Source organism: Mugil cephalus, chromosome 13, assembly GCF_022458985.1.
Source record: "Mugil cephalus isolate CIBA_MC_2020 chromosome 13, CIBA_Mcephalus_1.1, whole genome shotgun sequence".
NCBI classification, from domain to species: Eukaryota; Metazoa; Chordata; class Actinopteri; order Mugiliformes; family Mugilidae; genus Mugil; species Mugil cephalus.
In genome coordinates this window covers 19,742,715-19,765,723 of record NC_061782.1, presented here as the reverse complement: position 1 = coordinate 19,765,723, position 23,009 = coordinate 19,742,715, and the positions used below count along the sequence as shown (strand labels likewise).

Genomic DNA, 23,009 nt, shown 5'->3' with positions numbered 1-23,009 from the left:
CTCTCTCTGAGCTCGAGTCTCTCTTCCCCCTCTGAGCCTTCACGAGCTCTCCTCCCAGAGACCTGCGCGAGGCGGCCACTGAAGCGCGAGGCGAATATCCCCCCCGCTCTCCCCGTTACTTCAGTCAACATGGCTACAATTGTAACCTCGACCAGATTCACAGACGAATACCAGCTGTACGAGGAACTCGGAAAGTAAGAGACCGCCAACACCACCTCCTCCTCCGCTGCTGCCGCTGTTGCTCTTGTTGCATTCAGTGTCTGTCTCTGTGTGTGTTTGTACGTTTTTCTCCTCTCTGCTGCTGCTGCTGCTGCTGCCATTGTGCGTGTTACTTCAGTGTTGACAGGGGCTGTCAAAAAAAAAAAAAAAAAAAAAAAACACGGGAAAGGAAGACAGCCTCATGTGCAACAATAAGCTTTCGGCAGGTTCATGTTAGCGCCGCGGAGGCTTCTGCTTAATCCTTAAATGTGCTTTTAAAGGCACCATTACGGCTTCATTTGCGACCTTAAAGGTGGGAAACATCCGCCTCGTAGGAGCAACTTGCGCGTCAACGTATCTGCAGGTAGCACGCGTTGAAAACTCGTTCTCATTTAAGCCTGGCGGCATCTCCGGGGTCCTGCTCGGCTCTGTTTGTTGTACATTTCTAAGCAGACTGCAGGGGTACCGTGTAGCCATAGACGCTGTGACAAAACAAAAACAGAGAGAAACAACGCTTTGCTACCACATTAAAAAACGCAGAGGCTATCGGTGGTGTATATCCACTTTGTAACATCTAATCTCGGGCTAGTAGAGCCGCTCCACCTACTAATACAGCCCATAGCAACCGATTTAAAGGAGTCGTCTGTGTAGAAATGCAAACGGAGACTATAATTCTATCTCCTGCAGCCTCCTCTCTGGGTCTTGTCACGCACTAGAAGCCAGGACCCTGTCTCATGCACACAGTACCAGACTCTATTCATTATGCATGTCAACATTTCCTACCATGAATGAACAATGCTCCAGCCTCTTATATTCTCAAACTGTCATGTAACATCATCAGCTATATCTTGTATGTGTATCATCACCAGGTTCCGTATGTTTGCTTTAGTGAGATGTATGTATATATGACAGATGTTTGTTTATCTGGTTTCTCTTTCTGTTCTCTCTCTTTTGTGTCTACCCGACTGGCCTTAGGCAGATGGGTCCCTCCATATGAGCTGGGTTCTGCTTAAGGTTTCTTCCTGTTAAAAGGGAGTTTTTCCTTGCCGCCTTCAGACTTGCTCTGGAGGTTTCAGGCCAGATTTTGTAAAGCGTCTTGAGACATTTTGTATCGTTATTGACGCTAGATGAATAAAATCGAATCCCCTCTCTTTTAGGTGTGTGTGACTCATGCATGGCCTTAATGGTTCATGGTCCTTCTGTTTGTTATGTTTGAGGTGGACCTCGCTGATCTGTCTGTCTCTTCCACTCCAGGGGTGCCTTCTCCGTTGTCCGCCGGTGCGTCAAAAAGTCCACGGGCCAGGAGTATGCTGCTAAAATCATCAACACGAAAAAGCTCTCGGCCAGAGGTGAGCGCCGCAGATAGCCACCGAGCGTAGCGCCATGAATCCATGCAAACAGAGAGCTGACAACAGTGGGCTGCTGTGGCTGCTCAGTGAAGTCAGTTTGTTTCCTTAAGAGCAGAGAGCCAGGCGCTCTGTCCTATCCTTGTCAGCGGAGATTCCTGAAAAGCTGGAGGCCACTTGGCAGAGCTGAGCTGCTGCGGTTTAAGCCGCACAGAGAGGGTACAGCGGGCTTTGGCAGCCGTCCGCAACCATTTTTGGGTTTGTTGTAGTTGCCGTTGAGCTCTTGCAAAGGATCACATCAGCTAGAGCTTGATCCTAAAATATCCCTACAGTTGCAGCGGCTTGTGGGATGAGATGGGTTGGTTTAATAGGTTTGGTTATGACAACATTGTACTCAATCAGCTAATTCCTTGAGAGAACTCGAAACAGATGAAGAAACCGGAGCCGGACAGGTTTTAAACAAACTTTTTGGTTCAGCTTTGATCTTGTGTATTCATCATTGGCTTAGTGTTTATTCACCTTTTCTATTGTCATAAGGTCAGGCCATAGAGGCAAGCCTTTGTTTTTCTGGTTACACCGTCTGCTTGGCGTGCCCTTGTTTTTAAGATACAATCACCTAGCATGAATAAACTGTAGACCAACTGAAGTGATCCTACCTATGAAGCCTCCCAGCTAGTGGTAGCTCTTCCTATTAATCCCTTTTTTGAATGACTAATACAGAGTACTGCCACCTGCTGTTTTGGGGTATTATTTCCTTTCATGCAGCAGAAGAACATGTGTGTCAGCTGACCTAAGACGTAATTTATAGTACCGCGCAGGGCTACGCAAGGACCTTGCGCACGGACTCTCCGCTGGTGTGAAACATTTCTACTTGTGCACTTGTCAATCGCAACCCCACCCAAACACTAGATGTCGCTGTGTCTTTTTTGCCAGTCAGATTGTTTTTTTTTTTTTTTCTACCTCCTGCTTCACTTTCCACGTCCGACTTTGCTTCCAACATTGGCGGCTGAGACATTTGCCGAAACTTTGGCTAAATTCCGCTGAAACTTCGCCAAACACGAGTCACAGTTTGTGTCTGAAAGACTTCTTCAGTTAACCTTACTGATTCTTTATTCATCCAAACCAATTAGTTTGAAAATCACAGAGGTGAAGAAGCAGACAGAGATAATACTGAAGCGGAAATATGCAACAACCAAAATGACCAATCGCAACTCTCGTGCTGTGTCACCGCAGCATTTAATTACATTTCTGGGGAGGTGCATGTTACACAATGAGCTGGTGCTACACAATTGCTACACAATGAGATGTGCGCAGGGTGTAGTCTTTTCGGTGAGTTGCTTTTTCTCCAATGCAGTTGCTGTTATCGTCAGCCTTGTTTGCCAGTACTTCTGAGCAGACAGTTTTGTGTGTCCATACCTATAGAGCCAATCCTTCATTTCATTAAATGTCTGTGACTTATTGGGATCAACAGGTGGCACTGAATGTATTTCAATCGTTCTTAAAGACTCAACTCCCATCACTCTGCTCCTTGGTCATTTTAGAGCACACTGTTGTGTAAAAAAAAAAAAATGTAGTGTCTGGATACACTGCAGACTGCAACATGTTGAGCATGCCACCACCTGTGTTGGCTGATTTGTTGTCATCATCTGCCTTTTAATGCTGCGTGTGTGTCAAAGCATTTAATCTGCAGTGTAGTTAATTCCCAGCACCTTTTGTCTTTGCTGTGTTGTGGTTACCACATGTGTTTGTTCCACTGTATCTCCTCCTGTCTCGGTGTGTGTGTGCGCCTCATGTTTGTCTAAGTACACTAGGTTGAGTGATGATGTGAGCCACGTATCGGGGCCAGTTCTGGACTGATTGGGCTACTCTTTTCCCCCGGGGATGCAGGCTGAATTGCTCTGTCTCGCCTCTCTCTCGAACACGCCCCCGCCCATGTCATTTTTTCTTTGCTTTTTATGTTTTCTCCCATCGCCTCCCTCCCTCCGTCCTGCCTCTAGAAACAAAAGATTGATTTGAGGAGAGATCTTAAAAACCCTTTTCACCAGCTGATTTGATTTTGTGTGTGTGCTGTGTGGAGGGCTGCGTTGGCAGTGGTCCGGAGTTAGTAACCCAGCAACAGCAGGGGTGAAACTCTTCATCCCATAGGCCGTCTGGCAGAGAGGCCGATTTTGCTGTGACTGTTTGTGTTGGTCGTGGTCAATTATCACACAAACACATAGACATGGCTGCTCGTTTTTCGCAGCTCAAATACAGTTGCACTTTTTTTCTCACCTACTTAATGGTTCTCACACCTCACTATATGCACACACAAAGGCTCTCTGTAAAAAGTTTCACATTGTGAAACGAAAGTACATATTTGTCGCTGCTTGGTTGCACAGTTCTCCTAATCAGAGTTGAAATGTGCTTCTGGCATGTTTGCCTTCAATACAACACGAAAGTCAGCTCAAGGATCATTCTGGTGTATTCCAACTTATTTGAATAGTTTAGGCCTCTTAATTTAGGTCATTTTAGAGGCAGTCAGATGATCTGGCAGCTGGTAAACAGTCCCTAAGGCTAGCCAAAGATTTGAAGTGGAAGACGAAAGCACATAGAGCAATTATCACTCAAACTGTTGTTGTGTTTAGTTTACAGACTACCCTCTTTATTCAACTTATAACTGTCATAAACATGCGTCGTGGTCTCATCTGTCAATTTCAGTTTCAAGTCTAAACATTTATGAGTAATTGGACCTCGACTTATACAAATTTGCCAGAATTGTAATGTCCCGTGCTGTGGCCTAATCTTTACCAAATTTGCATGCACCTATTAATTACTTGCCAGTTCATTGGGTGCAAAACTGCAGACGATTGCGTTCTTATGTAACAGTACTTCACAAAATCTAGCTCCTTTGTTTGTTAATTAATCGTAAAAGCTGTTGATTTGTCGCTGTCTTGAGGAACATTTTCAGTGTGTTGTTTCGATGCGCCCTTCATACCCTGACTGACTTAATTTTTGGAGGAATGTATTTCCACATAGCAGACATGTTTAGCCAAGTGACTTTGCTTCTGCTTCTTTTTCTTCTCAAAGTTTTGGCAGCTGCCATTAAACCAGAAGTTATGGTTTTGCTTCATGGCAAACCTAAAATGAATAACTACAAAAGATCAGACTTGGCTAAAGCCTGAATGGATCATTCAGGCCTGATACTGATTGGAACATCCCTAGAGCTTGAAGGCTTTGGTTTATTGTACTGTGGAACTGTACATGTTTCTATGATGTTGGGCTAGAAACACTTTCTGGTTTAACAGCACTGCAAATATGTAAACTATTTCCACATAAACAGAAAATTATAACAGTCATAAAGGAGGATTTTGTTCAGGAGCCGTATAGACATTATTATCACGAGTGTACCTTATGCTTTTGCAAATAAGTGTGAATTAGATATAGAATTCCCCCCCACCCCCATGTTGGTTTAGACACTTCCTCAAACCGAAAAAAAAAACCCTATACTTGTGAATCATGCACAAGCCTGTGGTAGCTTATCTTTATCAACACCTCTCTGGTGACCATCTCATGTAAAATGGCACCAAGTATGTTCTATATTTAAGAAGAGCAAACTGTCAGTCATTTTTTCCATTCTGGGCTGGAGCAATCTCAATGCACATTGTTTTGTTACCAGATTTTAATATAATTATCTAACTACATTGATTGCTGGCCGCAACATTAAAACCACCTGATGATAATCACTGGTTGAGTGGATGATACTTATTGTCTCGTTATTATGTTACCTGTCTATGAGTCAGATATATGAAGTAGCAAGTGAACTTTTTGTCCTCAAAGTTGAAGCAGGAAAAATGGACAAGTGGGAGGATTTGAGTGACTTTGTCAAGGACTCGATTTTGATGGATGGTACATCTCCAAAACTGCAGCTCTTGCAGGGTGTTCGTGGTCTGAAGTGGTCAGTATTTACCAAAAGCGGTCAAAAGAAGAAAAAAGCGGTGAACTGGCAACAGGGTCATGGGAGGCTAAGGCTCATTAATGTGTTGGCTGGCCCTTGTGGTCTGATCCAACAGATGAGCTACTGAAGCTCCAGTTGCTGAAAAAATAAGGCTTGTTCACACAATGCATCACAGTTTGTTTTTTATGAGGTTGTATAACTGCAGACCAGCCAGGATGTCTGTGCCCACCCCTGATCACTGCTGAAAGCTCCCTCATCAAATGGATACATACGGTACCAGGTTGTAAGTACACACCCCCTTGCTGATTTTGAAAGTAACACAGTCAATTATTATTTATGCCTTCATTATTACCCCCTAATAAACTTCAATAGTGCGACCATGTTCATAACATTGCGATAATCTGATTAGTGTGTCTTATAGGGATGAGCGAGTACAGCATTATCTGTATCTGTATCTGGTAACCATATGAATTATCTGTATCTGTAACTGTACTCGGAGTGGGTGGGGTCTAAACAGAAAGTGGGTGGGATTTAACCCTGAAGTGGGTCGGGTTTTGTTGGAATGGGCGGGACTTTAACCGGTATGTTATTTTAAGCATGCAATTGATATGGGTTGATAAGAAATTGTGGTTTTGATCACGATAGCAAACTTTCGTGATCAACTATTACTATTTACAGAACAAGTTTTGCAACAATGAATACAACACATGCTGTTGCAATTATCAAGTAAAATGTAATTGACAAGAGTTTCTTACTAAACATAACTTTCTTTTTTAAACATTTTTTAACACTGAAGCTGAAGAAACTCTAAATGTTAACAGAAAAGACCGTGAACCTGAGAGACATAGAGCTGTTGGGTGTCAGAGTGAGCAGAGCGGGACACAGCAACACATGTGTGTAGGGAAGGGGCGCGGCGCGGCGCCTATCACAGAACGCAGACACAGTCAGATAACCAATTAGGCTTTTTATTCAATCTGAGCACAGATATTGACTCGTATTACTCGTATAATACTCGTACTCGGCAAAAGTGCTCGATCCCTTCCGGAAACTCGTTTCCGGCTCAACTCTAGTGTCTTATTTCCCATCAGACAATGTTTTCACCTCCCAATTAATAACTGCACAATGATAGAATAGTTGAAATGATGACACAAGGCAATTGTTCTTTAAATCATCACATTAATACGTCTAGGTTAACCATCACGTGGAGTCCTGATAGTAGCAGCACTGCAGTAGTCGTCTACCTCTCTTTGGATCTCTTTACACCTGCTAATTAACACATGCTGTACATGGAGTCCCATCTCTACTTGTAAACTCCTCGTTAGTGTGTGCAAACACTGGTGGTTTGATGTCTGGAAAACTTTGGAGTATCGCCTCTACTGATGAGACATGTGTGTTTGTGCGTAGGCCGGATTAAGCCCTATTCTCTGTGGCTCAGGGAGGGCACATTGGTGGTGAGGTCAGCGATTATGTCTGGGTCATGTGGTGTCACATGCATGTGAACGCTTGCTCAAGCGAACAAATGAAATGAAACGCATTAATTAGTGAGTTCAGAGGTGCTAGTAGGTGGATTTTCTTGCAGAGACAAAACATTAGTGTGTCCCTCATCTTTGGTTTTTCTGGATTTTTCCATTAGCATCAGTCTGTTTTAGTCACATAATACCAAGCTGTAATAACTTGCATTACAGACACAGCCACTAATAACTGTCTGCCTCCTGCTTCATCTGTATAAGTGTCTTTTCTGGAGACTGCAGAGAAAACTCTCTTTAAAAATTCTCTCTGTGTTTAGCTCACAGTATTATTGCACCTACATTTTTGAATGTTGGAATTTAGTTTCACTCCCATATTCCTGTTACAGGTTTCTGACTCATTTACCTGACTCTGACTTCCAGAGACGTTTGTATTAAGTCACTGTTGATTCAACCTGAACTGTTCCTACTCTTGCTGCATCACAGTAACAGCTTTGCAATTGTTCACCAACAGGATGCTGTTACTATGAAGTCATTATTAAAATATAGCCTGCACCACGCAAGTGTGTCTCAATTAATCGCAGTAAAGAATTGCATGGCTCGACTCAACTAAGTACCCCGTTTGTGCTAACTAGCTAGAAACTGCATACACATGTGTATTCAGTGAAAAACAGGCCACACAGATGTGTAAATGTACCTGCACCCCTGCATGCTGGTGATGGCTAATACTATATTTCACTAGAGAAGTGGTGATGACTTTAGCATCAGTTTACAGAAGGAGATAACTACTATTATTGTTAGCCCAAGGCAACTGTGTGACGACCTGATAAAAATCAGAGGAAGCACACGTTAATTATGCTTATGCTTATGTCACTTTTACCTTACTGGTGGAGGACATGCTTTCGTGCAAAGTCTGATGAGAAGGGGAGATAGAGTGGTCTTGGTTCTGTGGCTTTGACATGAGAAAGGATTTCTGTGCTTCTTGTGTAGAGGCTTGAATCTATTTTGTAAAAAGCTAAAGTGTGTAAAAAAGAGGGACAAGCATCCTGTTATAAAGACAAAATGTATTTCCTGCTAATGCCTGAATTGCTATTCTATGTCACATCTTCCAGCATTCATATTTTTGTTGCCTTTTGAGCTCCTGTACCAGATATCGACCATTGTCTTTTTTTCATTAGTGTTTGACCATGAAGCCGTAAGCAACTTTAGCATGAACTACTGTCTCTGGGTGATCAAATGTTGCATAGTTGAGCCATATATGGGTGAAATTCTTAAGAAAATCTGCCAGTGGTGTTTCACTTTATCAGTGGAAGCACATGCTGTGGTAAATTCCATTAAGTAAGTTTGTCCCTTAAGATGATGCAACTACATTCAGAATTGACCAGTCTTTTGGTTTTGGTAGGAAAATGAAATATCAAATATGGATGTACAAATCTTTTCTCTCCAGCTGAATCAAATATAAGCTATTAGGGATTACAAGCTGAACTGCAGTGTTTGTCAGAGCACTCACAGATATGGAGAGATCCATGTGGCTTCTATGAAGAATGTTTTTTTCTTTCTTCCAAGTAAATGTAGATGGAAGTAACTCAGGTCTTACTGTTTGAAAGTAGTTGTTGTTTCTTAGTTAGTTGCGAAAGTCAGTTTCTATGTCTGTCAGTCCTGGTAGTGGTCAACCACTGAAACTGTAAGAGAGTTGGTGGTACTGTGTTTCTGCTGGTACAAGTTAGAAAAGAAACATGGCATGAACAGCATACACCCAGTACACAGCAATCAATATACAAAGTCACCACACACAATATACCACAACCAAACAGCCATTTCAGCTACACAGACAGGTGAACAGCTTTGTGGGGAGCCCACGTGAGCCCCACATGTATTGTCAGTTACGCATTACTCAAATTCTACTATAATTCAAACAAATAGTAAACTACTTTATCAATACAGTTTGTATTAAAAATAAATTAGACTCACTGAGCGCCTTTTTATGAGCTCCCGGTTAAGTTTTCTGCTTAAACCACTCCTGGTTGAATGACATAGTTTTGAAATGCTTGAATACTCATTTTATTGCCAACTTCTGCTCAAATGGTAAAGTCGCAAATCGCGCACTAGCCAGATAGTCAACTCGGGTCATCATGCAATGAATGAATGTAGCCGAGCTAGCAAGACAAGACCCGTGCAGTCCTGCCCCTGGCTTCAAATCAGCCAATGAGAAGTGCTCTGGTGTCCTGAACTTCAGGCTCCATTACCCAAACTGCACATGCACCTTTAGGGGCAGCAGTTCACCAGTCCACAACACTGTGGGCCAAGGCCATCTTGGCCGTGCCCCACCGAGCGGCATCAGCATCAGACGAACTATCCACACATAGCTACACTCGAAAAGTGTATTCATCAAATTAAAACTGCGGACAATTAATTGGAGGCTAAGTCCACTTTATTATTAACTTATACCAGAAAACTTATCAATGCAAAGATGCCACTGGGTTTTAGAACTCTATGAATTTATCAAGGTAACATTTCTTTATCTTTTGTCCAGGTACTGTGAGCCTCAGAATGAGATAGTTCACTCTCTGAAGGATCTTTCAGAAAGTGCAACTATTTCAATGACTTAGACATATGTAGATGATACTGTTTATTATATTGTTCATGCCTTCATTCATTCATTTGTTCATTTTCTGTAACCCTGTGTCCTCTGGAGCGTCGTGCGGGGACTGGAGCCTATCCCACAGGGTTTATTATACAGTATGTTCACACCTCACCTGAAGAGAGGGCCCCACTAACACCCTTTACGTTAGCAGTAGCTCCATCATGCTGTTTCTACATAGGATGCATTCAAGCGCACTACTGAATGTAGGTCATCCGCATTTTAGAAGCGCTCAGAACCCAAAACACATTCATTGTAGCTGCATATGTAAAAGGAAAATAAGTTATGAGTGTGAGCGATGAAGGCAATTGATGAGAATTAGTACGTTTTTATCAAATAACATGTTTTCTTTGTAGATACCCAAAGGAAATACTGTTTCTGGTGTGATCTATCCCAACAGCATTTCATATTATTTTTAGCTACAATTATGTGTCACGTATTGTGTTGAACTGTGAAGTGTGTATTTTTACACTGTTTTTAGGTAAGGGCTTGTGATGTCAAGGAAAGAGAGGGGGGAAAAAAGAGGGAGAGACTGGCAGCACTCGTCCTGCTGTTGAATTATTGAGATGCAAGGCTGCTCGACTCTCACTGAACATGGACAAGAGTTGAGAAGTGGACCCTCACACTCCTTTTCTTTGTTTCCTTTCTTCTGATTATGTTTTTTATGTCTCGATTCTCCCTCCGTCACCATTCTATTCCTTGTCTGTTTGTTGACACTTCTTCCTCTCCAACCTCTAGTCATCTCCTCCTCTCTCTGTAACACTGCCGCAGCGCAAGCCACATAGGCAAACGTTGCGTGTGTTTTAGTTTTCAGGCTTTTGGTGGGCTTCTGGTGCGCTCGCTTCGACTGATTGGTGCAGGACAGATAAACGTAGCAGCGCTGCGTGGTGAATGTTTAATGGGACCAACTGTGAATATTTGATGAGAAGGAGAGTCGTATATAGAAAGAAAGAGATGTAGATATGGAAATAGAGGGAGACGGTCAAGGCAAGAGCAGGAGTAGTTCATGGTGTTGGTCTTTCCGTAGCATACAAACCTTCCTCTTTTCAAGTGTGCGTTTGTCTGGAGGTTCAGTGTGTTTTCCCAAGACTCCTTCTCTCATATTCATGATGCCCTCCTTTTCCCTCTCATGTGCTCATCATTATCCCCCCTGTCCGAATGGCATATGGCTTCGTGTGGGAGCCAACTTGAATAAAATTTTTATTTGCCATATAGTGCTGGACATTAACCGGGGATGAGTGAAATTGTTACTTTTGTTCAAGTTGTTTTATCTGCTGGACAACAAGTAACAAAATTAAACTCATTCTAATTTTTATTAACTATTATTTTACAGGTTATTTTATTGTTTGGTCCATGAAACATTTAAACCAACTATCCAATATGTATGCTAAGCAATATATATGACAAGCTTATTACCACAGTGAATCTGAGCATGTTTGCTTAAAAAACAACTTAATGATTAGTTCTTTAGAAAATTATATATTTGTTTTAACCAATTTCATCAGAACATTCAAATGCACAAATGAAAGATGACTACTGACCACTGCCACCTGCTGGTATGAACAGTTATTTCCTTTCACACAGGCAGAGAACGTAGGTGCCAGCTGGCTGTTAGCTGTAGTCGGGTGCAGTGTTAGTGTAGTGGGTTCAAGATCGTGTTTTTGGTCCAGCCACTGGTGACATCACAGTTTGTCTTTGTCGCCGGTTGTACTTTAATCTTAGCTGGGTATGTCCAGGCATTTTTACAGCCAATTGACTGCTTCGTCTTTCTCCTGTTCAGCTTTATTCAGGAGGAAAAAGCAGAATCAAACGTTTGACGGGCTGTTACATATTATGCATCTCAAAACCACTGGGCCACGAAGTCACTGCTGTCCATAACAGAAAATAATTTGAGGATGGTTATACATTATTTTAAAGGAACCTGTTTGGGTTGTATGAAATGAACAATTGAATGTCTCTGGGCTTTGTCCCTTTTAATGAATAAAAGGAATTGGCAGTCACTTATTTTATAATGTTCACTTATTTTATGACATTCCACAGACAAAACAAGTAACTAATTAAATGATAAAACAAGTGGTTTCTTATTTCAAACAGGAAAGAAGTGGTAGCAGCAGCCCTATTGTGTTCATGTCTGTTCATGTCATGTGGTCATCACTGCGGTTTGTTTAAGAGGGGGAGGCTGTCTGCCAGCACTTCATTGGATTACATTACATTAGACAATCTCAGGTGTGTGTGCACGCGTGCCCATTTCTGTCAGTTGTCGTCATGTCAGCGTGTGTGAGTCATGGAGTAGGTCTTCTTTGTAAGACCGTCCTCTGATAGCAGCAGCAGATTTGTTCACGCATGGAGGCTGAAGAAAATCCTTGACTGAAGGCTTTGCTCACATAATAAATATTGAACAGACAGGAGTATATGGATCCTTTCCCTGTTTTTACTGTATTGTACTGTATATAAAGCATCTTAGCTCTAATGCCCCCAACAGCCTTGTGTGTTTTAAGTGTCCTCTATGTTTATAAATGAATCAATAGCCATTTAACAGTTTTTCTTTATAGCAAAAAAAAACCCCTCAAATATTGTTTCAGTACTTCTCCGATATGAAAATTGACAGTTTTTCTCTCTTTTACAAATGTGAGCTAAATTCTTTGGCCAAAACCAAAACATATGAAGATGTTGAACTCTAATTTGTTCATGACAAAAATGGTATTTGCCCTGAATCACTTCTATCCTGGATCTGTAAAATACACAGTTTACTGTTTGTGATGGTAAAGCACAGATAGGGTCTGAATAAGATCACACACCAGCCTCATGTTTAGTTGCGTGCTGGGTGCAGGAATTAAACTTTATAGGTGAGTAAGTCAAAAATAATACTGTTCTCTAAATGGAGAGGTTTTTATTGAGATTATTTATTGCAACAGTTTGAAGACTGAGAAGGCAATAAACCAGGCTACACACATGGGAGACATCCAGGCAATAATGTGTGTGACTGTGTGTGTTTCTGTACGTGTGCAATGGTGCTGTCACGTCATGGTGGTGATGCTCTACGTGCATTCCACCTTTTGCGTCTCCTTATAGCTGGTTTTCATTTCTACTTCTTTACCTCACAACATTTTTAACATAGAAAATTTCCAGTGCATCGATGCCAGAACTTCCCGTTTTCTGAGACAAAACTTGATACCAGACAGATTAGATCACAATCAAAGGCCAGAAAAGTAGCTTCTAAAATTAAGAGTGTGATCATTGCGTGTGGACCTGCATGCTAGCTGTGACACCATTTTGGGATGTGATCATTGAAATGAAGCGATGATTGTTGTCCTTTTTTTTTCAGTTCATTGTAATGTACGTATGAGGCAGTGGATGACAAATATACAGTTTCTGGTCAGTGCTTTGGTTGCTTACAAGACTGTGCATTTTACTCCTAATAAATGGGTAATGATCTGTGAAGGAGAACACACTGGATACATAGACAAAGATTGTTACTAACATCAGTTCATTGTTGTTATTAATCTTTTCATGGGACAAAAAAAGTTCAGTGAACAGCTCTCCGTCGTCTAGGTCAAAGTGTCTCTTAAACAAATTTAAAACAAACACCACTGGATTTGTTTGAGGTAGACATCACTCAGCCACTTGACAACACAATCTTAACATCACATCCTTAAATGTTTCATCCACGTTCACACACCGAGTCGACAGTCTGGCTGTCGATAGCTCGTTAGAGACCCACTAATCATAAAAAAAGAAGACGCCGCCCAGGCCAGCTTTGTTTTTAATGTGAAGGTCCAGACTGACACTGCAACTGTAAGGTGGAATAAGCAGTGAGGTGGAAGATGCTGTTAATTAGGCGTAGATTAATGTTGGTATAAATTCAAATAAATTAGGTGTGGGTTGGGTTGTGAATACTTCCCTCCGTTTATGGTGCCTCTCATGTTTTATTTATTTTGATACTGTCAATTTATATTTCTAAATGCAGCCTTTTCTGCCTCATTTAGCTCCTTTCATCGCGTTACTCTTTGCTCCCATTCACTCCCTAATCTCCCTTTAAATTTATTTATCCAGGCAACAGATGATTGTGTCTACATTTTGCATATTTCATTATTTTATTGGTGCTCTCATTGGTGAGTCCGGCTGTTCGTCCTACAAAATGCAATCCGAGTGTAGCCGGGGAGCCGAACTGGCATCCTAATTTGGCTTTAAAATGCAAAGAAACACATACAAACACTTGTACACACACAACATAGTGATCTGTGTAAATATTTGTGCACCCTTTGTTGTCATTATGGCCATTTATACTAAAGGGTACTGCTATTTTCCCAAGAGGAGGATGTTTGACCTGACACACATAAACATGCACACACACCCACTGTGGATCACACAGAGTTTATTGCCGTGTTTTCAGCGCTGTGCCTTCTCAGTGATGTCTAGTTAATTGTAACAAATGACACCTGCCTGCAGGCTTTCGGCCAACTTAAAATCGTTTGATAATCTCTTAAATCTGCTCTGCAGCATTAACAGCAGTTTGTAGCGTACTCCGTTAAATTCGTTCAGCGCAGTCGAGAGCGTGTTCTCCTGTTGACTGGCACACCACCAGAACAGTGGGTCCGTTTGTGTCTGCTTCCAAGGTTACAATCAAAACAGCCTTTCATAATAAAAGTCTGCTCATAATAAAAGTCCTATTCAGGACCCGCTGCTCTGCCACACTTTTGTGATGGTGTGACTGATGCAGGTTTTCTGAAGGCTTTAGTGAAATGAAGCACATCCTCTACTTGATCACTGGGGGATTTTTACAAAATGAGCTGTCACAATACCAGGGCGATTTGATGCCACATAATAAGTTGCGTTATTTTACTGGCTTTTTGTATTTAATTTGATGTGCATTCTTTTTACAACATTCACATTTTTGCTATTTGATTGCTGTAGCTCTCCATTACAATTTAAACAGTTAATCAGCTTCAACTGCTGAGCAATATTTCTGAATGGAAATAAATAAACTATATTTATTTCAGTATTTGAGACCAAGGCACCCTGATGTACTCTGTATGTGAACAGAATAATTCAGTCCAACCTGTGTGACTACTATTAGTAGTCACGCTTCACTTAGAGCAAGGTGTTATTTTAGTAACTAAAATAACACCTTCCTCTAAGTGAAGTGTGATAATGGTGCACACAATTCATTGCTTACACAAAGTCTACGCAGTGTCAACTCAAGCCCACACACTTCCACAAGTGTATGCTTGTAAAATAACGTCACTATTTGCTTTTTAGGAGACATATACAGATGTCTGTGATCACTCTTAATGCAGCTTTGCTGGTTGCATTCAATTCTAGTTACACACTAGATGTGTGTCTATACAGCATGCTGGTCTCAGCACACAAGGGAGGTGGTTATCTGTTGGCTAAGGGAATAAACCTAAAGATAAGGCACTGTGTGGTGATCGACTCTCAGAGCTGGTCATTGTCAGGGCTGAAGCATGTCCCTGTGGAATAGCTGCTCATCAGTGATTAGTTATCACTAAGCGAGGATCAAGGCTGCCCATCAAGGCTGGGAACCGGGGCAGAGTTATTTATGCACTGGAATGAAGTTGGCAGTATTTGCCTCGAGATCTATTTTTAGTCCTAATTTGGGTTTTGTCGTCATACGTTTTTGGACATTCCTCCAGTCAGCGCGTCTCAACTGCAGAATTCACGTGCAGCAAGCTCGTATTCAAATATGGCCAGGACACGCGAATAATGGCTTGTTGTTAATGAAAGCCAGGTAAACAACAAAAAACACTGTTGTGAGTGGAAATATCTAAATACTAAAATAGTTTCCACCAGAAGCTACTGAAAACAGTATGCGACAGATATAACATTGGACACCTGTAAGGTGGACACCTGAGCTACAGGTGTCTCACGGTCTGTTTTAATGCAGACACGTGTAATTCTAGCAGCAGCTAATGCAGCCCCAAGCCTTTAGTCCTAAAAGGTGCTTTTAATTGCAGGAGGGTGCTTTCAGTAAAGAACCTCCAAGTCCTTCAACATGTCAATTCAGTTTTAACCCCACACTCCCACATTTTAAACAAAAATATTACTTTCAATCACCAAATCCATTCATATTGTTTGATTGATTTTCAGTCTGTTTTTGTGCAGGAAAGGTTCAAGTTGAAATGAGGGTGATGGTGATTAAATACATGTCAAAAGTGGAAGTATTTTAGTAAGATAAACAAGTATATATAATAATAACCTTTATTTAATCAGGCTATTCTCATTGACATATAAAACCTCTTTTTCAAGAGAGACTTGACCAAGATAGCAGCAGTACATACAGTATATAAAACAATTAAAATGTAATTAAAACAGCAGTACATACAGTATATAAAACAGTTAAACAAATACAAGGCAAAGACAAGCTCAAGTGCAATTTCATGGCCACATTAAGCCACCTACAATATTTGTGGGTATCGGCGGCATAAAACAACATATTTTTGTAAATATTAACATTCCTTTTTTTTTAAATTATGAGCTCAGTCTCTGCAAAGTGTATTCACATCCCATGAACTCTGTATTTTTGTTTAAACTTCAAACTAGGGTTGTGCTCACAGAGGTCTCATGCTGTTAAGCCATGAACTTCATGACATGTGACACAGTGAGCTGGCAGAGTAGTTGTGATGAATCTACTTTATCTTTAATCTCGTGTTGTATTTTCTCAACTACAGGATGGTGTAGTTAAGATAACAGAAGGAAAAAAAGAGGACGTTGAGAAATGTAAGCGACATAAATTTAGACGTGTCATGAACTCTGTGCATGACGAGACGTCACTGTTTTCACTTCCACTATTGACAGGTCTGTTCAACTTTTATAAGCCACGTATCTTTCTGCTCTCATCCATAATTTGAAAAAAAGTAATAGTAAGAACATTAATTTAGGGTCACTGGATAAAAATGATGAGATGATGATGCTGCACTAATGCCCTGGATTTTCTCTGTTCAAATTGTATGAAAAGTGAAGGTTAACAAGGGATTCTGGAGAACACCAGAAAACCTTTTACGTAACCAACGGCCAACATGGGGGTTGTTCTTTTTTCTTGGTCTGTTGATGCACCATTTCCAATGCAAAGGTTATTTTGTTGTATGGATTGCTTTGGATGTTTAGATGTTCAGATGTACTACCATGAGGAAACGGTTCATTTAGATTTTTTTGCTTTGGTGACCTTTATTTGACAAGCTTCCAGGGCTTGGGCCCGTCTTAGATATTGTCATGTTCTTTGATAAAACTCAAAAGTCTTAACCTATGCCCATAAAAACATAAGGACAGATGCTTTTAGACAATAAAAATCCACTCTTGACAGGATTTAAGCTATGACGAGATCATCTCTTACCCTGAATACCCTAAAGTTACCTAGTGTGCAACTTGATTGTTAATTTATTATTTTTTACAGCTTTTAGTATAAGTTTGTGTTTGTGCCATAGCGTTCACACCAAATCATAGTGTTCATTACATTGTCTTGATGTCAAGTTGTTGCATAGTGTTTAAGGATACTTCCACACATGCTACGATCCAAAGTCCAATACATATGACATCTGAAAGTGATTCTGAAACACCGTTCTGTTCTAAAATTTGATATTCACTTCCCCATTTTAACTGTGGTTGGCCTGCTGTGTAAATGTGAGAAAGTGGATTTAAACTCTCAAGCCTGTCACTCAGTGCGTTTACATGCAGAGCTTAATTGAGCTATGCCCAAAATTCGACTTTCTGACTACAGTCCTTGTCCCAGTTTACATGTAGCGCAAGAAAATCGAATAACTGTTGTCCTCCTCCACACTAGGTGGCGATACGTGTCTTTTTAGCGGGATAATACCACGTTAATGCGACTCGCTTTCCGGTTGATCTGTTACGTTACATAATAAAAAAGAGTCGTTCATGCGGCGGACCGGCATTTCAAACAACAACCATAGGGACAATAGTACATTTTTAAATCTCGTACGTAATGCTGGTGCTACTTCTGGTGCAGGCAAGATCCGCGCTATTCCTCAAACGGTTCTTCTAGCGCCTCCGTTTCTCTTCTTCTTCTTCTGCTACTGGCTCACTTGGGTGTTTTTGTTCCGGGGTCACACGCCAGCGCAGTGGTTGTGGAGCATGCGCACACGCATTCTCAGATTGTTATAGTCCTATTAAGGTAATAATTTGTTTGTTTTTTTCACGTGCATGTAAACGCACTGACTGTAAGACTATGAATGAAAATGCGTGTCATTGTGTGTTGTATAGGAATTTGTGTATCTGTGGTGGTGGTGAGTCAGTACCTAAGTTAATATTTGCTGTCAATTTCCGTTAACTGATAATGGTAACAGTGCAGACAAAGGTGTAGGAGAACAGAAAAAGATGGATAAGCTTGAAAAAATATATAGTAAACTAAAATGACTGAGAGAGATTTACCATGGATGTACACAGAACCAGGGATAGAGTGTGAGGAGCAGACCTTAGAGAGAGGTTGCTATGCCACAAGTCTGTCTTCACTACCAGCATTGATGTTAACAACGGTGGCACAGTGTGCAAAGCAAATACTCAAGTGTCAGTGTTTTAAACTAGATGGAACAAAAGCTGTCAAATCATTGAATAATCTGTTAAATGTTAAGTTTTCATATTTGCAAAACTTCAAGCTCAACTAATAGTTGATCATAAAATGATCTGCACAGATGCATTTTGAGAATATGTGTGAAATTATTCTATTGCTCTCACTGTAGCCTGCCAATGTATTGTTTATGGAAATGATATATGACATTTCTATAGTATATCAGCTGAGTGGGCTGTAGGATAGTGTGATGCCATTTCAGATGTATTAAAAACTATTTCTTAAAAGAAGTTAGTTTCTGCAGTAATCGTAGCATGAAGCAATTTGATGAAAATGTACCTATATACGAGCTATTATAATAAAAATGGTCTCTAGATGTTTTATGGAAGGTAGAAGTTGAAACTGAGTAAGGCAACAGTGGCAAAGAGAAACTCCCTTTTAACGGGGAACAAATATGATTACATGATACACATAGGTGGTGCATGATACATGAAATATTGAGATCCCCTCTGCAGTGAGTGGATGAAATGGAGATTCAGCATTCAAAGTATTAATAATAGAACAGATTTGTGGTTATACAGTGTGCTGAGAGGATCAGATCAGATAGTCTTGTCAATTATAATAGTCAACGAGTTTAGGAGGCTGCCATAAAATATGAAAACATAATGTAACATTAGTGGTGTTGAACATCATTTCGATTGGACAACTGTAAGCAATAAACACAGATTAATATGTGTTTTCTGCAATGAAAGAGATTTCATTGTCAGTTTTTGGACAGTTTCTCTGTATTCCCCTCAGAAAATAATAACCTGCGAAGGAGTTACAATGCATGGTGGATAACTTGTGTGGTCAACCAGTTTCTCAGAGGCTTTTGTGTGCGTGTACTCCAGCATTTGACTTGATTATCCCATAACAACACTGACCTAACCCTGAGCTCGCTCGTGCGCCTACAGGTCAACAGTAAATCCACAGTGTGTGTGGACAGCTAAGTCGGACCTTTTGAGCTTTTGCCATTCACGTCAGTGTTGACATCTGTACGCTGTAAACACAGTCAACCTTTATAAGAAGGAAAGGAAGCACACAGAAGACAAACATTTCAGTAAAAGATAGCAGTGTGCTTTCTTCCCACATATATTTAACAAATTAGAGTCCAGCTTAGCTAGTCAAGATCTCAAAAGCCTTCTCTTGGCCAGGTCTGTTTTCTGAGTGCATAAAAGTCATCCATGTTCACACAGAGAATTAGTTAACCACTGGACCTGTCTTTACTCTGGTCTAGTTCATATCTCTCAGCAGAGGATCAAAGTGTTTAATCTACCGCATATTCTTTACGGGGCAGACTTTCACATTTGTTCTGTAGAAGGTAATCCCCCTTCGTTCTTGGTGACAGTTAATCTTTTGGAAGGCTACAAGCAAATGACAGTGCTTAGAAAATAGCCAGCTGAATGACAGTAGGGCAACAGGCAGTCAGGCCCACTTGGCGTCAAATTTGTGTCAGCTGCCTCCATTGCCAAAAGCTTTAGGCTCACATCTTGTTGTTTTCTTATACTTGAGGTATTGGACATAAGGGCATGGGGCTGCTCTTACATAGTGTAGTCAACAGCAATTAAAAACAATATTTCAAAAATAGTCTGTAACCTTTAAATGGTCGAAAATAATAAAAAAGATTACGAAATTACGTGAGCCCACTAAAACTGCACTGTTTCACATCACAACCCATCACCTCTATGCACTCAGTTGTTTTGACTTAAAACAAATACGCTGCATACATAGTGCATGCGAAGGCCACGAGGGAAAATCCAAATAACCTCTTTCTTTACTTTTTATAAGACTGTCTGCGTTTGTGCACAGCTTTGTGCAACTTTTTTTTTTTTAATTTCCACTGCAAAACCTCTCAAATGTGCCTTGGAACACAAGATGTGTGCTTACATTTTGGATTATGCTTAAGCTGAAGCTGAACAAGACTCATTCATTCTTTCTGTTTTTAAATTTCCAATAACAAAAGCACCCGGGCATTAGTCTTTGTGTTTGTTTGTGTGATTTGGAATCTTAGAGGTATCAGAGAAGCTCTATTATCATCTGCTCTGTATTATGTTGTGCATTCAGAAAGAATCCATCTACAATCAGTGTGTGTGGCTTAGTGAACGTTGAAGTCATTAAATGAAGCTTAAACAGACCTTAGCCGACCGGCTGGGGGAGCGACCATTAACATTAGGTTGCTGTGCAGTGTTATGAATAGAGTCTGTGTCTCCCTGCCAGGACCCCTTACAGCGTTTAGTTAGAAAAGTTCTCTCTGACCAGCCAGAGAACAAATATGACCAAAACTTCACCTGGGGCTGGGCGGTATGACCAGAAACGTATGTCAGGGTATTTTTCAAAATTCTGGCGGTATCACATATGTCACGGTATTTTTTTTTTTTTCGTGCTTAGTCACGTGTTCACAGCATCTTCTACTAGTTGGAAAGAATTAATCCAGTAGATTGAGTAAGGATGGACTGTTTTACTGTGATGATGAGTAAATATTGTAGAATAATATCACTCCAGTAGGAAAACAGGTTCACATGGCTCTGTGTTAGCACTGACTGCTGCTGTGGAAATCCAGGGACATTTACATCTGGAAATAATAATAATAATAAAAAAAAGAATTAAATGTTATAAAGATGAAATGAAATGACACATTCATTCATACTTAAACAGTTATGTCTGTAATGTCAATAGCAGTTTTAGGGGGGCAGGTCATCCCAAAACAAAACAAAACAAACAACTGATATGGCACCTTTTTTTTTGGCACAAGTCTTCATGTTCTGCCGCTTCACCTCACAGTGACTCAGTCACACAATGCGTGTGTCTCACGATGCAGCGTTGTGAACGCTGTGTAGTCAAATACACCGGTATGTCAGTATATTAAAAATTGATATAATGAAAAAAATACCGGTATTCGATACTGCCCATCCCTAACTTCACCTCCTTTAAAATTTCTCCTGTAGTGAAGAGCTTGTTAATGGACAGTAAGAGTGTTTGAAATATTTAACACTAGTTATCAAAACTATAATTGCCCAGACCTTTTTTTTTTATAGCTGACACTATGTCAAACACTTGAGGGCAACAGTCTGATTAAAGCCGTTAATCTCTACGACCCTGTTCAGACCTTGCATCAACATTTGACCTCCACAATCCAATCGCGAGTGCCGGCCTTAAGTGCCTTCGTTCCCAGCATGGCATTAAAACACATATTCACCTGAGATTCAACCTCAGTTTCATGCTCTGTATGCAAATAAACACTGACATCATTTGGGCCACAATAGAAAGTTTTAACAGCTGCTGTCTTAATGGATCACTACTGCAGTTTCAGAACCGCTACAGCAGCACTTATATTGATTGATGCATCTCAGACCACCTCTGGTCTGAGATCGTATCACTGTAATGCGTCCTCAATGTGTCTAGGGTGTGTCCACACCTGTATTACAGACATAATGCACGTTCTGAACACGTTAAACACTAATGTAACTTTGCCTTAAATCTACTCTAAATTGTCAATTTCCAGATTTCTCTTCTTTCCTGTGTTAAGTTCAGCCTTAAAGAAATGCTCGTGTGGCTGTGGACACTTAGTCATGTTTCTCTCATTTCTTGTAGCCTTTTCTTCGTCTTAGAGGAGTTGTGCCAGTGCACTAGGTCACTCTCTGGGGTCCAGTAGAGCTGAACTGATGTCTGCCTCTGTCCAATTATCATGCTGCAGAGGACGCATGAAAAAAAAGTGCCCAGTCAAGGATGGAGAAAGTGGAGGGTTTTGAGGACTGGGTGTTCTGACTGTCTAAAAATAGTTGGAAGATGAGTAAGCGATTAAAGAGGTATTTTGTGTTTAATCTTCCCCCTTATCTTTTCCATCACATCCTTGTCAGATTAATAACATCGCGCTGTCGGCCGTAAGCAGGAGACACGATGCTCAGCGTTGCCCCACTAACATAACACTGACCTCACGCAGTGTCTGACTGGAGTCAACTTGTTGATGGAGGAAACTCAGAGCGGTCTTAAGATCTTGTTTGAAGTCCGTACATCTCCATCTGTCAGTCTGTCCCTGCTTCAGTTCCCCCGTCTCTCAGTTTTTGTCTCGTTGTGTTTCTGTCTCTGTGCTTGGTGATGTAGGGTGGGTCGGGTCAGTGTGATTCAGGGCTGTAAGCCGGAGGAGGATTGGATCTATTTATAGTCTTGTCTGCTCTGGGCCACACTGACCCGAAGTCTGTGTCTGTTTTTCTTTTCGTCTGCCTGTTGGTTTCTGTCACTGTGCCATTCATTTAGCTCATCATCATTTGACCTTCATTTTACCTTGTGTTGTCCTTAAATAGGACGATGCTTCCTTCCGCTGTTTAACGAACTCAGTCACTTTGTCAGCAGTTTTCAAACAGTTTTTGATGGTCTGATGATTAGAGAGACAATAAAATGTCACTGGCTTGGTTAAATAAGTAATAGAATATTTTGATCTAACTATCTTAGGCTGTCTTAACATGTCTTAGACCATGTTTGTAAATGGTTTAATGTGTTGATGTGTTTAATGTGATGAGATGTTGAAAAATCCTCATAATCTCATAGGTTCTTTGTAAGTTAGTGAAACACTCAGCTGCAAATAAAGCAACAATAGCTACATTTTCATTACAGTTTTTTATCATTGCGCTTTGTACGTGTTTCCACTGAAAGGTGTTTTGCGAATGAGCTGTAACCCCTTTATTCTATTGACAATTTAAAATAACTTGACACATTTCTGCTTTTTTCTGAAATATTGTTGATAAATGTATTAATTGATACAATTTTTATATTAGAAATAAGAGACTCCATGACAGAAGCAGTGGATCCTATAGAAATGAATCTGCCATTTTTTCTTTGACCATTT

General features: G+C 40.7%; 1 protein-coding gene across 38 annotated transcripts in view; it reads left to right on the top strand.

Annotated features, from left to right (window-relative positions):
• The window catches only part of camk2g2 (calcium/calmodulin-dependent protein kinase (CaM kinase) II gamma 2), a 62,018-nt gene continuing 39,009 nt past the window's right edge, over positions 1 to 23,009 (top strand). For 17 of the 38 annotated variants that reach the window (XM_047602830.1, XM_047602827.1, XM_047602822.1 and 14 more), the window contains exons 1-2: positions 2 to 194; positions 1,453 to 1,547. In XM_047602830.1, the coding sequence (XP_047458786.1) occupies positions 130 to 194; positions 1,453 to 1,547 (160 nt within the window). In that variant the 5' untranslated portion in view covers positions 2 to 129. Of the gene's footprint in view, positions 195 to 1,452; positions 1,548 to 23,009 lie in introns of all 38 variants that reach the window. The other 21 variants (XM_047602850.1, XM_047602849.1, XM_047602846.1 and 18 more) reach the window with 2 other exon arrangements.